Raw genomic sequence first — 16443 nt, 5'->3', positions numbered from 1 at the left:
TATAATAGTAAATTGTTTCCTTTCTCACACACTCACACACTATACAAACCACGACGATCTGTCTGATCAAAACGATAACACTGGCTTTGTATATAGCGCCTCTGATTCATAGGGACCCTAAAGGGCTTTAAAAACCTTACAAACTCTACACAGTATATTAAGTGTTACTTTGTTTGCTACAGAAATACAGTCACTTCTCAAGAGGAACAAAGCAGCTGTTTATCAGCGCACTGTAACTCTACACCATGCTTTTAAGAAAGGAAGCAAAGCAGAATTTTGCTATTTGAAACTGAAGGGAGGATTTAATGCAGGAAGAGTTGCACTCTCTGGTATTCAGCAGAGTTGCTCTGTCTGGGCAAGGATGTTACGTTTAACACATGTGCTCTGATAAATGCCCAGGACTTTGACTACAAATATTCAGGAGCTCAGTTACATCTGCTCTGAAAGATGTGGTGCTTATAATATGCCAGCTGGTTTAAGCTGAACATTTTTGGCTTTGTGCCTGTGGTTGGCAATCTGAGAAAATTTCTGTCACAGTATTCTTCTTTCAAGGAGACAGAAACATATTAGGGCTAATTCACTCACTATCTTTGCTGGAGTTATCTTTAGAAACTGTTTAAAAACAAAATTAATAGAAGTGTAAACACAAACAGGACCAGCTCTAGACACCAGCAAAGCAAGCATGTGCTTGGGGTGCCACATTTCCAGGGGCAACATTCCAGTCATTCTTTTCTCTTCGGGGCAGTTGTGCTCTCGGAGCTCTGCCACTTAGACGGGGTGAGGGCACCACGCCCCTAGCCGCAGCGGGAAGGGGAAGCCCCAGCCCTGGGATGCTGAGCTGCCAGGGCCCAGCCACAACCTGAGGAGGGGAGAGTGAGTCCTGCCGGGGAGTACAGGCTGTGCCACCTCATCTGCACACTGGCTGCTGCGGTACCTTGTGCCATCCCTTATATCGGGGCTTCTCTGCACGGTTGGGGGGAGGGGGTAAAGCCCCTGCAGGCGCTGGGAGAAGGTGACATCACTCCCTCCGCTTCCAGCGCTGCCTGTGAGCCCCAGCCCCACCTGAGCTTGCGGCAGCAAATTTTTTGCTTGGGGTGGCAAAAAACCTAGAGCCAACCCTGAACACAAACTCCTGTCTTGATCATTGTTTACCATTTCCTAGGCTGATAAGTTACTAAGGACCTGTTCCTGAACTCTGGAAACCAATAGAAATTTTTTTCATTATCTTCAAGAGGAGCAAAGACCAGTCCCTAGACTCCATTACAAGCACAAACATCAGAGTATGTATGCTAGACCTGTTCCTGCAAGATGCTGGAGGAACTGCCAGGGCTCAGCAGTGTTCAGTCTGTGACCCTCTCTCAGTCACTATACTTCCTATGATCTTCTAATGCAAAGCCATGATTGTGAAGGTGATGATGGAAAATTTTTGACGCAGCTCCAATAACAGAGAAACATGACTAGAGAAATCCAGACTTGGGCTGGAATTTTCAGATCTAAGCTTGCATTTAATGTGTCGACATGGCATTTGGATGTCAAAAGAGGCCCCATGTCCTCTAGACATCTAAACAGAATTTTCACTGGCTGGCACCTACTAGGAAATCCTATGGTAAACCCCCAAAGACCAAGCTCTGGGTCAGAGTCATGTTGATTGAGCTGCCCAAGACAGCATTTTTGAAAGCTGGGCTCCCACCTTTTCAAAAACAGCATCAGCATGCACACACTAGGCAGATAGGACCAAAATCCCTGCTTCGAGGCAAATGGTCTCAGTTTGCACCACCTGAGAATTCGGCCCCTATTTTGCTTTACAAAGGTTGGCTCTCCGTTCTATTGTAACACCGATTCAAAACACAAAAACAAAGAATGATCAACACACAAAAGAGGGAAACTTACGTCTTACTATCAGCCTTGTATAAGCAGAGGTGAAGGTGTTTCCTCCTATGTATCTGGCAGAGTAGACCCCTGCATCCTGCAGCAGGACTTCAGAGTAGGTCACTTCTAGTACATTTGGCACTTCATGCCTGGGCACAGCGTGAATGAAAGAACCTGAGAGGAGAGCAGAAAAAACATCATAACAGAGGAGAACATCCATTCATCCTTTCACAAGAGGAGCTCAGGTCAGCCAGTGGGTGAGGTCATCTCAGATGAAGCAAGCTGTCTACCACGCAAAACAAATCTGTTGATCGTGACATGGCTAGGGCACAAAACCTCTTCTTTGCCTCTCCTCCAGCTACCACTGCATAGGAGTTGAACAACATGCAGGGCTGGCTCCAGCGGTTTTTCCGCCCCAAGCAGCCAAAAAAAAAAAAAGCCACAATCACGATCTGCGGCAATTCAGCAGGAAGTCCTTCGCTCCCAGTAGGAGTGAGGGACCCTCCATCGAATTGCTCCCAAATACCTGAAAGTGCCTTCTTGCTCTCAGTTGCCACCCCAAGCATCTGCTTGATAAGCTGGTGCCTGGAGCCGGCCCTGACAACATGGTAATTAATGTCTGAAAAGTAGCTGCAGGGATATTCACTGTGCCGTCAGTGAACTGCAGAATTCTGCTTGGTTTAGAGGATCAGCTCACGTTGTGCTTCAGCTAGTTAGATGCCAGCTGATTCGCATGGCATGGTACATGTGTATGTATATTTGCAAATATTTCCTTTTATGAATAAGGTCACTTTGGATGGCCTCTTCTCTATGGTTTCACACTGTCATACATATACAAGTGTTGGCCATTAGTTAGGCCCTGATCATGTAAAGTGATTCACAAACACAGACCCTTACTCTCTTCTGGAATCTTGTTGGTCTCATCGTTGCTTAAGCTTGGACAGGGGGTAAGCTATGTAGCAATGGAGCAGAGAGAGATCTCAGTCAGACGACCAGCTTCTGGAGTGCTCAGGGGGAGTTGGGGGGGTGGGAAGGGGAAGAGAATTCGGAAGGCAGCAAGTAAACAGAAAAAGAGGAAGTGAGGCAGAAGCACTTAGAGCAGCATAGCATAGGAGATATTGAGGGATGCAAGGCAGAGATACAAAGGCGGGGAGTTGTAAGATTAAAAGCAAAGGCACAACAACTGGGGAACTGGAGAGCACAAGAAATTGTAGAGGGGAAGCAAATAATTTGATGAACTCTGTTTTTAGGGTTGGCAATCTGGCTCCTTCTCTGTGCACTAAATGCACACGAAATGATGCTTCCTTCAATTGAACAGCAAAAGTGTCATCAGTAATTATTTTAATGTAGTGACCCAGGTGCTAGGATATCACGGTGACGGGTGAGGGGGAAATAGAGAGAGAGAATTGTTACCGTTTTTATAGATCACTGCATCTTCCTCCTTTGCAATCTTTCTGATGAAGGAAATGTTCACATGTTCTCCCTTGTTCACTGTCATAGTTAAGGCCACTGGGAGGAAGGAAGCTAAAATGAAAATGGTCAAAACATGGGATCAATGACTATAAATATTATCAATGACTGTGAGTCCCCTAAGATGAAAGCTAGAGGATAATCTACAGCAGAATCATCACTGGTGATTCATATGTTTAGATTTCCTTTGCCTTCAGCAGCTCCTGCTCTGTGTTGCAGCAGTGGCTTTGGGGCAGGGCATATAGGTGCTTGAACAATAAGGGAGTGTAACTAGAAGCAAGGTGAGGAAATTAATAAGAATGTTAATACTGGCTGGATAACTGGAAACAATTCCTTACTAAGAGAACCAACCAGTTGTAGAATAATTTCCCAAGTCTTTTTAGCCCTAGGGACAATTTTTATAAATAGATTGGGTAAAGTACTGGGTAAATTTACTAGGAAAAGATCTTTCACTGGCAAAGAAAGTTTCTATGATGTAGTGAAATGCAACTAGTGTCAGAACATCAGTGTCATACAAGGCCTACTGGAAGACAGGAATAGCATAGTGTAGTGCTCAAAATTAACTCACCACACTTTCCACAAGTATTGAAAGGCACCATTCCTTACTGAGGACAACAGAATAAATGTATTCTGAGAAGGGTTGGGCAACATTTTTCAACCAAAATTTTTTCTGTCTGAACATATCTTTTCATCAAAATCTAAACATTCCATGCAGGGCCAGTGCAAGGATGTTTCGTGCCCTAGGCGAAACTTCCACCTTGCTCCCTTCCCCGTCCCCGAGCCCTCACCCTGAGGTGCCCAGCCCCAGCGGCAGCTCCCCCACTGCCCTGAGGTGCCCCCCCGTGACAGCTCCCCAGCCCCCACCCTCTGTCTTGAGGCACCCCCCCCGCCCAGGCTCACCCCTGCCCGCCTCCACCCCCAGGGGTAGCACACCGTCGCTGCTTCACTTCTCCCACCTCCCAGGCTTGCAGCACCTAAGCTGATTGGAGCTGCAAGCCTAGGAGGCGGGAGAAGTGAAGCAGCCATGGCGTGCTCAGGGAGGAGGCGGGACAGGGGTGAGCTGGGGTGGGGAGTTCCTCTGTGTGCTGCTCCCCCCCCTTACTTGCTGCAGGCAGCCCTCCCCGCGCTCCCCTGCCCCAGCTCCCTCCGCCTAAATGCCGGCGGCGACCAGGGTGGCCAAAGATCCGGCTGCCACGGTCACTGCCAAAGAAAATGCTGCCCCCAAATCCTAGTGCCCTAGGCAACCACCTAGGTCAACTAAATGGTTGCACCAGCCCTGGTTCCATGGGAAAATATGCAGTTCAATGCATTTTTAAAAAATTCTTAAACTGGAAAATTCAAAACAAAAAAAAATGCCCAAAACAGAAACCTACTTTCACACACTTTCCTGCTGTTTTCCAATTTTTTCCAGCTGGAAGACAGTAAATAAGTGTGAAAAGTGAGTTTCATTCATTTTCACACATTTTTGGCTATTTACCAGTGAAGGAAAGGGAGTAGGGGAGTGAGAAACCTGAAAATCCAGAAACCAACCATGGAAAAAAAAAAACCTCAAATGACATTTTAAGTCAAAATTACACAAAACTTTAGTTGCAAAAGATTTTGATAAGAAATTAAATCAAGACTTATTTCCATTTTGAAATGACATATAAAAATACTTTAACTGCTGTATTATATTATATGCAGTGTTGTTTTAGCCATGTTTGTCCCAGGATATTAGAGAGACAACGTGGATGAGGTAATATTTTTTATTAGACCAATTTCTGTTGATGAGGGAGACAAGCTTCTGAGCCACACAGACATTTAGGTCTTCAGGTCTAGGAAACTAACTCAGAGTGTCCCTCCTTTTCTCTCTCACCAACAGAAGCTGGTCCAACCATGCAAGTAGTTCTATTCACTTCAGTGAAACTACTCATGTGCGTAAAGTTAAGCACATGCATAAGTGTTTGCAGGTTTGCGGCCTTGCACAGTATTATCTAGGCATAGGCATCTGGACTTGCCTGGCCAATTACACAGCCACACAGGGAATTCCAAGAACTGAATAATGAAATAACTGCTTCCTACAACCAGCAAATTTGTGAACAACACCAGATTGTTGCCAACTCAATAGCTTTCACAAGAAACAAACCCATTTCGAAAACTGCAATCTATTTGTGAACAGAAAATAAAGCAACATTTTTAAAAACAAGTTTCTTGCAACCTGGATTCAACCAGCTCTGCTAAAGTGTTTGATCCTATGACTACATTCACAGTCGGAGCTGGGGGTGTGATTCCCAGCACACATAGACATATGTGCACCAGCTCCCATTGAGCTAGCGAGCTAAAAAGAGCAATGTAGGCATGACAGCATTGGAAGCAGCAAGCAGCAGTATGGACTTGCCACCCCAAGTATGAATTGGAGTCAGGGCTGATAGCTCATATCACCTCCCTCTGCTACTTATGGTACCACGGCTACACTACTTTTTGAGTGCAACTAGCTCACTGAGAGCTAGCACGAGTATGTCTGTGTTAGCTGGGAACTGTACCCTATCTCCAAGTATTGGGGTGTTTGGTTCGGTGGCTTTTTGTTTTCAATGTAGACAGCTAGTATTAATTGTTTTTCATGAGAAATTCGCTTTACAGTTCAGCTTTTATTTTTCCTTTCTATTTTCTTTGTGTGAGTTGTTTAGTTTATCCATGGGACCTTTTCTTCACAACATCATTGTAATGGAAAGGAACCCACATTCCTTGGTGGGCTCAGTTCCAATGTATTTTTAGCTTATAATTTGCATTTAATTAATTATTTTACAATATGAGCCCACTCCTTAAAGAGACACAATGAACTGAGTTGTAGAAGTGCCCCAGATCTCTTTGGCTTACATGTCTATAAATCCATAACCATCCCTTCCTCTGTAGAAAGATTCTGTTGTGTTACAATTTTTCCCCCTTCAGTCACTAGGAATAGATTCTATACTATACATACCATATGCCACGCAAGTCTAGGGTATACAGGATATAGGAGAACTGGCCCTCTACATGCAGAAAAATGTTCTTCCTTTACATTTTCACATTATAAAGGCCAAGATTGTCAAACATGAACAGCTTAAGTTAGGCTCTTACGTCTATATATAGACACATAGGCCCCAGTAAAGCATATAAGCATGTACTTAACTATGTGAGCAATCCCATTAAAGTCAATGGGGCTATTCATATACTTAAAGTTAAGCACATGCTTAAGTGGTATGATGGACAGGGGCCCAAAGCAACTGCTAGATTTTCAAAATGGCCAATCATTCAACAGCTCCTGTTGTCTTCAATTGGACACACAGTGCACCGTTCAACTCATTGGATGAGAAGAAACCCTTAGTGTTTTCAGAAGCCTTTAAAATTATTCAGATAATAACTTTGGAGAGGAAAAAGGCCTATTTGCCAGCTACGGTAGTTTTGCCAAACCTCGCAGCCCTTCCCTCACCTCTCTTTCCTCTCCCTGTGGCCTTTAATAGCTTTGAGAATTTCTACCATGTCTTTTTCTCACCCATCCAGAAGCTTACTACTCAGTGCACATAATAGGCTCTTTGATGAGATCCAACTCAAACCATATCAGCCAAAGCTTTTAGCAAAAATCATCTGAAAAGTAGAAATGCAATAATCAAGACCCCCAAAATGCCCCTTCTAAATTCATGTACAGCCGGTAAGAAGATTATATCTCCTCTGAATATAACAGATTTAGCCTGGGTGATCCATTTGCTGGGCTCTCAAGTCTTGGTTATTGTAAGTTTCTCTTCCCAGGCATGTAGCCCTTGACCTTAAAGAGCTACAATGGGCTCAGAACCCGTCATCTCATCTGCTGAACACAAGAAGTCAAGAGAACATCACCCCAACAACCTGCTATCTACACTGGCTTCCTGTTAGATACAAGGCCAAATTCAAGATTTTGGCCCCCATCGTCAAAGCCTTTTGTAGATTGTTACCTGAGGGTCTGCCTCACCTGCCTGATCATGAACACTGCCCACCCCCATTGAACAGAACAATGGAACTGGCAACCTGAGACATATGTGAGTACAAGGGACAGAACTTTCTTGGTGACAGGCCTGAGAATCAGGAGTGCACTCTCAGTAGAAGCCAGAACAACTACAAACCTTATCACCTTCAGAGCAACATGCAAAATCCACCTGGCCTGCTCACACCACATTACAACAAAGAAACTTCAGCCCTGCTCACTGGGGAGAGAGAGCAAGAGAAAGTGTTATTATATGTTCACTCTACAATTTCCATCATTGTGACAGTATTTGTGCACAATAATGGATTTGCAGGCTGAGTGGGGGTGTTTGAACTGTTGGTACCATAACATATTGTGCTAATATTAGTGATGAGTGAACTTCCAAAGGTTTTAATGTTTGATGAAGTGCAGAAAATTATCTAAAAGTTCTTATGTTTCTCTGGAACTTATGCCAAGCTCTTTGCTTTGGAACACAGCCTGGAAGTCTCATGAGATCAAGATACATAGATGAAATTTCCATTATGAATAGGCACAGCCTAGGAATCAGAGCATAGCAACAGCTCCTAGCTTTTAAACTCATCTATCTATCTATCTATCTATCTATCTATCTATCTAATACTGTTGCTCACCACATTGATATCAGAGCACCTTCTACATAAAAGAGATTGGCTGGCAATAGTGAAATTCTTGGTAGACTGTGTGGAGTCTCTTGCCTTGACTACACAGCATGGCAAAGTGCACTAGAGGAACTCAGTTTATAAAGTGTTCAGTGTTGTACTCTAACTGCTCCGTATAGACCCTGCTGATGCACTCTAAAAGGTACCTTTTAAAGCACACCAGCAGGGTCTACATGGGGGAGTTAGAGTGTAACAAGTTAGAGTGAGGTTTGCTGTACTGTGTAGACAAGCCCTCTGGTTTTTCTCAGATTATGGAAATTACTTGGGGTAGGAGTCACGTTTTTAAAGTGCTTTGAAGATGAAAGGCCCAATGTAAGAGTTACTGTAGTTATTGCTTTGTGGGTTCAATGAGGCCACAATGGTTTTTCTTGCCATATTTTATTGCTTCCATTTTATGCTGCTGCGTACAACCAGAAATGGACAAAACATGCAAAAATGTAAGAGAAAAATACTATCTCTGAACATTAACCAAATGTTTCTGAGCCTCAGAAAAGATTGGTTTGGATTTGGGCCTGATCAGTTCTTCATGAATCCAGGCCAGTTTGCCCACTCTGGATCCACTACTGTACCTGCTCCTGTTATTTAAGGGTAGCAGCCAAACTGCAAGCAGATGTCCCCTAGTGGGGCTCGCACATCTCTGGTCTGACCTGCATACAGTACCTCCTAGTGGCATCTTCATTGTACGTATCCTCGTCATCTCGTCTTTGACTTTCCCTTCACAGTAGTAAGCGCCGATAGTTTCACCAGCTTGTTCCCTTTTCCACACCACTTTTTTGGCTGTTCCTCTCTTCTCATCTTCAGTAACTTCCAGAGGGTCCTGGTGTTGGCTCATCAAGGCCTCATAGTCTCGCCCTATTGTGACAGACTCGCGGGAACTCCATCTGTCTGCAATGCAGATAAGCGATGTCTCCGAGTTGCCCACTAGAGGGACTGAATTGATCAATATCAGGTCCAGCGCTGCCTCCACTTTACCTACAAATAAACAACAGGTAAAAAGATTTTTCTGCAAAGTCTTTCTTTTATTTCTGATTGTTCACATAGGGGCTTTTGACATAATAATGTTTGGAGATATACCTATCTCATAGAACTGGAAGGGACCCTGAAAGGTCATTCAGACAAGCCCCCTGCTATTTTGCCCCAGATCCATAATTGGCCCCCTCAAGCTCACAACCCTGGGTTTAGTAGGCCAATGCTCAAACCACTGAGCTATCCCTTCCCCACACTCAGTGCTTCCTCAATGCTTACTGAACACTAAACTAAAATAAAATGGGTGCATGTAAATATTTTGTTCTAGTTACTTTGGGAGCAAACCCTGAGCCCAGATTGTGCCTTTGGAATGTGTGGAAGGAGAGGAACCTCCACTCATGCCTTTCCCCAGTTTGTGCAGAATGGGAAGTGAGCCACCTCTCTGGCAACACAAATCCTTTCCTCACACCTCTTCATGGATCATACATCCAAAACCTACGGAACAGCCTTTAAGGCCAGCACTAAGAAGCAGGGGCACAGAGAGACTGTTGTGTCATAACTGTGGGTATAATTGCATGCATGGATCAGTGGCCATGCACTTGCTCCAAGTAGCCATCAATTGACGTATAATAATAATAAAAAATAATAGCATCTATTTTATTATTCATGAGCTTCCTTATCTGGGCCTTAATTTTTATGGGAAGAATTTGTACCAGGAAAAATTGAGACCATTATCTGAAAATATGCCTCTAAGAGACAGTCATACTCCCATATTTCAAATTTCTGAGCCAGCTTCTCCACTGCTTTGTACCTTGGGTGCAAAGTGGGTGCATGTAAATATTTTGTTCTAGTTACTTTGGGAGCAAACCCTGAGCCCAGATTGTGCCTTTGGAATGTGTGGAAGGAGAGGAACCTCCACTCATGCCTTTCCCCAGTTTGTGCAGAATGGGAAGTGAGCCACCTCTCTGGCAACACAAATCCTTTCCTCACACCTCTTCATGGATCATACATCCAAAACCTACGGAACAGCCTTTAAGGCCAGCACTAAGAAGCAGGGGCACAGAGAGACTGTTGTGTCATAACTGTGGGTATAATTGCATGCATGGATCAGTGGCCATGCACTTGCTCCAAGTAGCCATCAATTGACGTATAATAATAATAAAAAATAATAGCATCTATTTTATTATTCATGAGCTTCCTTATCTGGGCCTTAATTTTTATGGGAAGAATTTGTACCAGGAAAAATTGAGACCATTATCTGAAAATATGCCTCTAAGAGACAGTCATACTCCCATATTTCAAATTTCTGAGCCAGCTTCTCCACTGCTTTGTACCTTGTGACCCATGCACATCTAAAACATTACCAAATCAAAACACCCTCTTTATGCCCACTTTGCCAAGGTGCCAATGGCTAGGCAAAGTGCAGGGCAGTGGAGAATCAGACCCCTCTTGCCATCAAAGAAAACCCCCTTTTTCTTACCTAACATTGCTAATTATATGTTGGCTGTTTCGTGCTCTACAGACATAAAATCACTTTAAAACTAAAAACTTAAACTCTCTCCCATTATCCCCTTCCCTCACTGATCTGCAGTTTAATATGGTTATTGCTTTAAAACCCAGATGAGAACAACAAACAACAGAGTTACAGGGGTTCCTTACACTTTTCAGTGATCAGTGCTTCCAACAGTTAAAGACCCGCAATTTAAGAAAGCACTTAAGTTCCAGCACATGCTTACTGGCTTTCCAACAAGTACATATTACTTACATTTTGATAGTATGGACATGTCACATAGCCATAGGAACTAATAAGAAGAACATCAACAAATACTTTGGACATCTGAGGTGTCTCCCATAGATCTGAAAGTGTGTTTCAACCATTTAACCAGTGACCAAAATGTAAGTATTATTATCTCCATTTTACAGACTGGAAAACTGAGGCAAAAAGGAGGTTAAGTGACATTCCAGAGGACATAAGAAGTCTGTGGTGATATAAACCAGACTTTCTAACTTCTAATCTTGTGAGTTTGCCAATAGATAAGGCTCCCTTTAATAAATTTAACTGACTTAAAATACTATGGTGATAGGTACTGTTTAAAAACAGCAGCTAAATACAGAGAGAAGGATAATTACAATGTTTTCTCTTAGAAAGTGTTGTAAGTCTTAGTTGTTGAGGGAGTGAGATACAGAATCCCTTATGCTCAGTGCTTTCGGTTTTGGAAATAAGGGTAAGGAGTAGGGAAATGCTGTCATTTTTCAGCTAAAATGAAAACAATAACGGATTTCTGTTAAGCATCGCCTTTATTTTCCAGCTTTAGATTCAGCTGTATTTTGTGTGTATACCAGCAGGCTCTCTGCAATCAATATTTTGTGCCATTCTGTTTGCAAACAGCTTTCAGATTTGAAGCAAGGAGTCTAGCCCTAGATAAAGAGGTCAAAGTGCTTACTGCAGATTCTGAATGTGTGCGTGTGTATTCTGTGCTTTAGTCCAAGGGAGGAGGTACCTCACAGCATGCAATGCCAGCAGCTTCTCAGGGGAAAATAGTATCTTAAGACACACTGACAGCCATCCCTCCCAGCCAGAGTGCTGCAGTTACCACCCTTTCATGTGCCAACCCAGATAACTTATGTTACATAACAGAGAGATATAACCTTCTGGAAAGGATGTAGCAGCCATTCAAATAAATGTTGCATAAAGCCAAGGGTCAAAGAAGTCAAGTCATCCTGTAGCACATTACAGAAATGACTTGTCTGAATACAGCTAAAGTTAAGTAGCTGTACAATGCAATCAAGGCCAGTTGGGTGTGTGCATTTTATTTATTTTTTATTTACTGCATATTTAGGGTCTAAGCTTGCCGTCTCTACTCACATGAGCAGTTCTTCCTTGCTCACTCTAGGGTCAAGTCTCCTCTTTCTTTTAACCAGGGTAAATCAGAAGCCACTCCACTGAAGTCAATATTTAAGGATGAAGGTTCTACAACAGTTGTCTATGGGTGTTTCCTACAGAGCATCGAGTGCTGACTGGAAAGAAGCATACCTCTATAGAAGTCAAGGGGATGGCAATATAGAGCAGCTGAGGAGCCATCCCACATTCTGGCAATCCATAACTAAACATGGGCCTGGACCAACACTGGATCCTAATTTCCCCAAACTCTGGAGAAGTTCAGATTCAAATCTGGATCCCAGCTCCATGACTGGGGGGGATTGTTACATGTAGTGTGTTCCCCGGGAGTGGTGGAGTTTGAAGCAAGGTTGTAAATTAGAACGAAAATGCATGGATAATAGCTGAGAAGGAAGGGCTTCCATAGCACATACATGGACACAAATATATCCTCCCGCCCCCTTTCTGGTCACCTGTGGGGGTGGGATGGGTCAGCATCCCCATGCTGACCTGGTCTGAAGCTGTCACAGCAAGTCATTTTCCAGATGTCTAGCCCTTAAAGGGGCACATATCTTTTTGACAAGTCGGAGAACGCCCCCCACCCCCGCACCTGCCTTTAATGTGCAGTCAGGTAATTTGCTTACATGAACATAGATTTCAAAAAATAAAGAGAACATCTTTCTCCCGCATTGCAGGGGAATTTTAATATCCCTTAAAAGCCGCAGAATCTTAGTCTGGGGTCCAAGTCTTGTGTAGGCATTGATCCCGGTGCAAAGTGGATATAATGAGTGTCAAATCGGAATGGTAGCACTTTACATCCTATTTGCTCTTTCTTTGCAGAGGTGAAATGACTAAACACAAGGCACAGAACAATGGAGACTCAGGTCCATCGTTTATCTAAGGCCTGGCCTACACTTAAAAATGAGATCACCTAACTGCATTGCTCAGGGCTGTGAGGGTTGCTCACATCCTGAACACGATAGGTAGGTCAACCTAACCTCTCAGCAAGGTTGATGGAAGACGACTTCTGTCAATCTAGCTACCGTCCCTGAGCTAGATGGATGAACTATATCAAAGGAAAAACCGCTTCCACTGATGTAAGCAGCATCGACACATAGCTGTGCCAATGTAGCAGCTGTACTATAGGCATGCCCAGTACATGAGACTATCCCAGTGGAACTGACGGTCTGGCCAACCAAGAGTCATTTATTCCTTGGGGATCAAAGTCTCATAGCTGGAATCCATTTCAGCTGGAGATGAAAATATAGACCAGGTGCAAATTCTGAGCTAATGAAACATCCATCTCTAGATAGATGGTCCCAATGAGGGCCTGATCCCGCAAGGTGCTGAGCATTTCCTGAGAGGAGAATAGCTCTCTCAACTCCCACTGGCTTCAGCATCTGTAGGACTGGACTTCTAGGGCTCGAACTAAAAACCATTGAAGTAATAGAAAGACATCTGATATCTCCAAGTGGCAAAGGATTACACCCTTAGTCCCCTTAGATATAGGGCTTGTCTATATGAACAGTTAGCGCTCAGTAAACTGGGGTATAAATCTACTTTGCACTAGCTTGCTGCACACGAAGTGTCCCTGTGGCCCCAGCTGCGATGCACTAAATGTTCCATAGTGCGCTTTGAAACTGGAGTAGGTCACAGAGCACTAGGGAACTTTTCGTGCCCAGCAGTAGAGTCCACACAGTCCATTAGAACAGTGGGTCTCAACCAGGGATACATGAACCCTGGTTGTACGCAGAGGTCTTCCAGAGGCTACATCAACTCATCTGGACATTTGCCTACTTTTACAATAGGCTACACAAAAAGAACGAGCAAAGTCAGTACAAACTAAAATGTCTTACAGACAATGACTTGTTTATACTGCTCTATATACCATACACTGGAAAGTAAGTACAATATTTATATTCCAATTGATGTATTTTATAACTATATGGTAAAAATGAGAAAGTCAGCAATTTTTCAGTGATAGTGTGGCTGTGGCATTTTTGTACTGTTATGTCTGATTTCGTAAGCAAGTAGTTTTTTTAAGTGAGATATAACTTGGGAATACGCAAGACAAGTCAGACTCCTAAAAGGGGTACAGTAGTCTGGAAAGGTTGAAAGCCACTGCGTTAAAGTGCAGCAGGCTAGTGCAAGGTAGATTTACATCCCAGCTTGCTGTGTTCTATCTGACCATACAGACAAGCCCCTAGGGGAAAGTGCTGATAAAGTAGATTTCTGCTGCAAGCCAACTGCCTACAGCATACCCCTTAGCCGCCTCTCACGGCCAAATCCTGCTATTCTTATTTGAGAGGAACTCCCGCTCCTTAGTGTGGCAAAACTCATGCAAAACTAACCCTTGAAGTCAATGGGAGTTTTGCCCAACTTGTGACTGAAGGATTTAGCTCTCTGAGAACGCAATAAACACAGACAGGAAACAGCCTTTCTCTGTATCAGTGAAGATCCCCTGTGCTTCCTTGAAAAAATCCTTTGACTCCTGCCCCTCTCCTTGTAGGACTGACCTCTGCAGGAAGGAGATTTGCTGTGTATGCAAAGGGGGGTTGGGAAAAGGAGGCACCCGCAGGTGGTGAACACTGGAAATGGGAGGTGTAACTTACAGCGAATTCACTGCCAAAAGACTATTGACACAGAGTTATGGCTGCCCAGCACTGCCTTGTGCTGTTCCAGAACCGGGAGTGTGGCTAAACTTAATCCTCCGCTAACCAAGAAATACAAAATTAAAGTAATGTCTGTTCCACTGCACCTCCACACACACACTTTACCTCTGTGGAGACAGGAATTGCCCATGTAGATACTCATGGAGCTCAGCACTACTCCACTTGAGCACAACTAATCCAAGGGTTGCACTATCCCTCACTAGACTGTGAGGGAATACTGTAAGTGATCAGCACAGCTCTCACAGTCACTTCCAGTGGTTGATAGTACATGAGGGAGAAGAAAATGGGTGGTGAGTATAAGAGGCCAGGGGAGGCTAAGCTGCCCCAAACAGGATGCAGTGCACCATCTTCTGGAGGCCGAAAGGGTGCCTGGGCCATGGCCCCACCGGGCTCAGCCCCGAGGCCCCATTCCCACTTGTTCTCTTCCCCTGTGGCCTGGCCCACTCTGCTCCTCTTTCCATCCCCACTCTGCCTCTTCCCCTGAAGTCCCCCCTGCCCACTGCTCATGCCTCTCTGCCCTTTCTGGGAGGGGTGGAGGGGGGCGCTTCATGGGATGAGGGAAAAGAAGGGAGGGTCTAGGGGGAGAGGAAAAAAGGTGGCAGGTGGAGGGCCTCAGGAAAGGGGGGAAAGGGTAGGGGGAGCCTCGGGGAAGGGGCAGAGCAGGGCCTGGGGTGAAATGGGGGTGGTGTATGAGTGGGGCCTCGGGGGAGAATGCTGAGCACGGGTGGAGGAGGGGCCATGGTTCAGGTGCTGGTGCCCCCTCTCACTTCTAGGAAGCTTCCAGTGCTCACACCCAACCTCCTGAAATGCAGGAGTCACGTGCTGCCCTGGGAATGTAAGAGTACTTTGCACTTTCCCCACAACCCTTTGCATATTTGTCCACCAAAACTCCTCCTTTGCAATGGCATTCACACACTGCCATGTACCCCACCAGTCCTCTGTGCCATGCTATTTCTCCAGTTAGTGCTCAGTCAGGAGTAACCGGAAGAGATGGCTCAGAGGAATTCTCTGGCACTCATCCTAGGTGCATGCCAATTTGCAGACCTAGAAAGCCTCTCTAATAATTTTTTTTAATATTGCTGCCCCAGACACTAGCTGAGGCTAAAGTTGATCTGGTAATCTGTTTGGGGGAGATCAGTGCCATAGTTTGCAAAAATATCATAAGAATGGGATAAATGTAATGACAAATCTTTTATTTCTTGGCACCAGACCTCTGGAACAGAACCCCTTGACTCAATAATCCAAAAGTTGCACCCTTTACGCCCCCTGGCCCTGATAAGGCATGGTGGTTTGCAAGACAATGTGAGTATGCGTGGGGATGTGAGAGCACTTTGAAAAATTGCCTGATAACCTTCAAGTATGGAGTCCCTAGCTTTCCTTCAGAAGAGCAGTCACTCAATGTAGCTGTGCCAACCAGATCAACAGAGAGCTCTGAGGAAACAAAAAACCCAACCACCTATCTGAGAACTGGTTAATATTTATACAGTGCTTTGAACATGTAAAGTGCTATATAAGTGCATCAACTATTTATTCATTAGTATTATGAGGAACCAATGTGAGACACAGGGAAGGAAGGCAACAGCGGAAAGGTGGAAGGAAAAGAGCTTGTTAGGGTAGGAGTCTGGATTTTAGGGTTCCTTATTAACAACATGATGTAATTAAGAGTTGGGAATGTTCAGCATCAAAAACAGATCCCCTTTGAATTCTGATCATAGTAGGAATATAACAAGAGCAACACCAAGAGAGAGCTGGGTATGTGAGTACCATGCAGGGTCCATCTAGTAGAGGAGTCAACTGGGAATCAAGGCCCAGAGACCTCCCTAGTGCTCTGGGTTACTTTGTCACTGTGCAGCCTATTTCAATCCCATATCCAGGCAGATTTCTTCCAGGAAGCATTCACTGATTCCTTCAATCCCTTCGTGGAGCAGTAGGCAT

General features: G+C 44.4%; 1 protein-coding gene across 3 annotated transcripts in view; it reads right to left on the bottom strand.

The window, feature by feature from the left end:
* The window catches only part of TEK (TEK receptor tyrosine kinase), a 68185-nt gene that overhangs the window by 41884 nt on the left and 9858 nt on the right, over positions 1 to 16443 (bottom strand). For all 3 annotated transcript variants that reach the window (XM_032783904.2, XM_032783905.2, XM_032783906.2), the window contains exons 2-4: positions 8653 to 8964; positions 3283 to 3393; positions 1891 to 2043 (exon numbers count right to left, since the gene is read on the bottom strand). In XM_032783904.2, coding sequence (XP_032639795.1) covers positions 1891 to 2043; positions 3283 to 3393; positions 8653 to 8964 — 576 coding nt within the window. The remainder of the gene's footprint in view (positions 1 to 1890; positions 2044 to 3282; positions 3394 to 8652; positions 8965 to 16443) is intronic.

The sequence above is a fragment of the Chelonoidis abingdonii genome, chromosome 6, assembly GCF_003597395.2.
Source record: "Chelonoidis abingdonii isolate Lonesome George chromosome 6, CheloAbing_2.0, whole genome shotgun sequence".
NCBI classification, from domain to species: domain Eukaryota; kingdom Metazoa; phylum Chordata; order Testudines; family Testudinidae; genus Chelonoidis; species Chelonoidis abingdonii.
The sequence above is the reverse complement of the archived record's forward strand: the minus strand, read 5'-3'. Positions and strand labels throughout refer to the sequence as shown.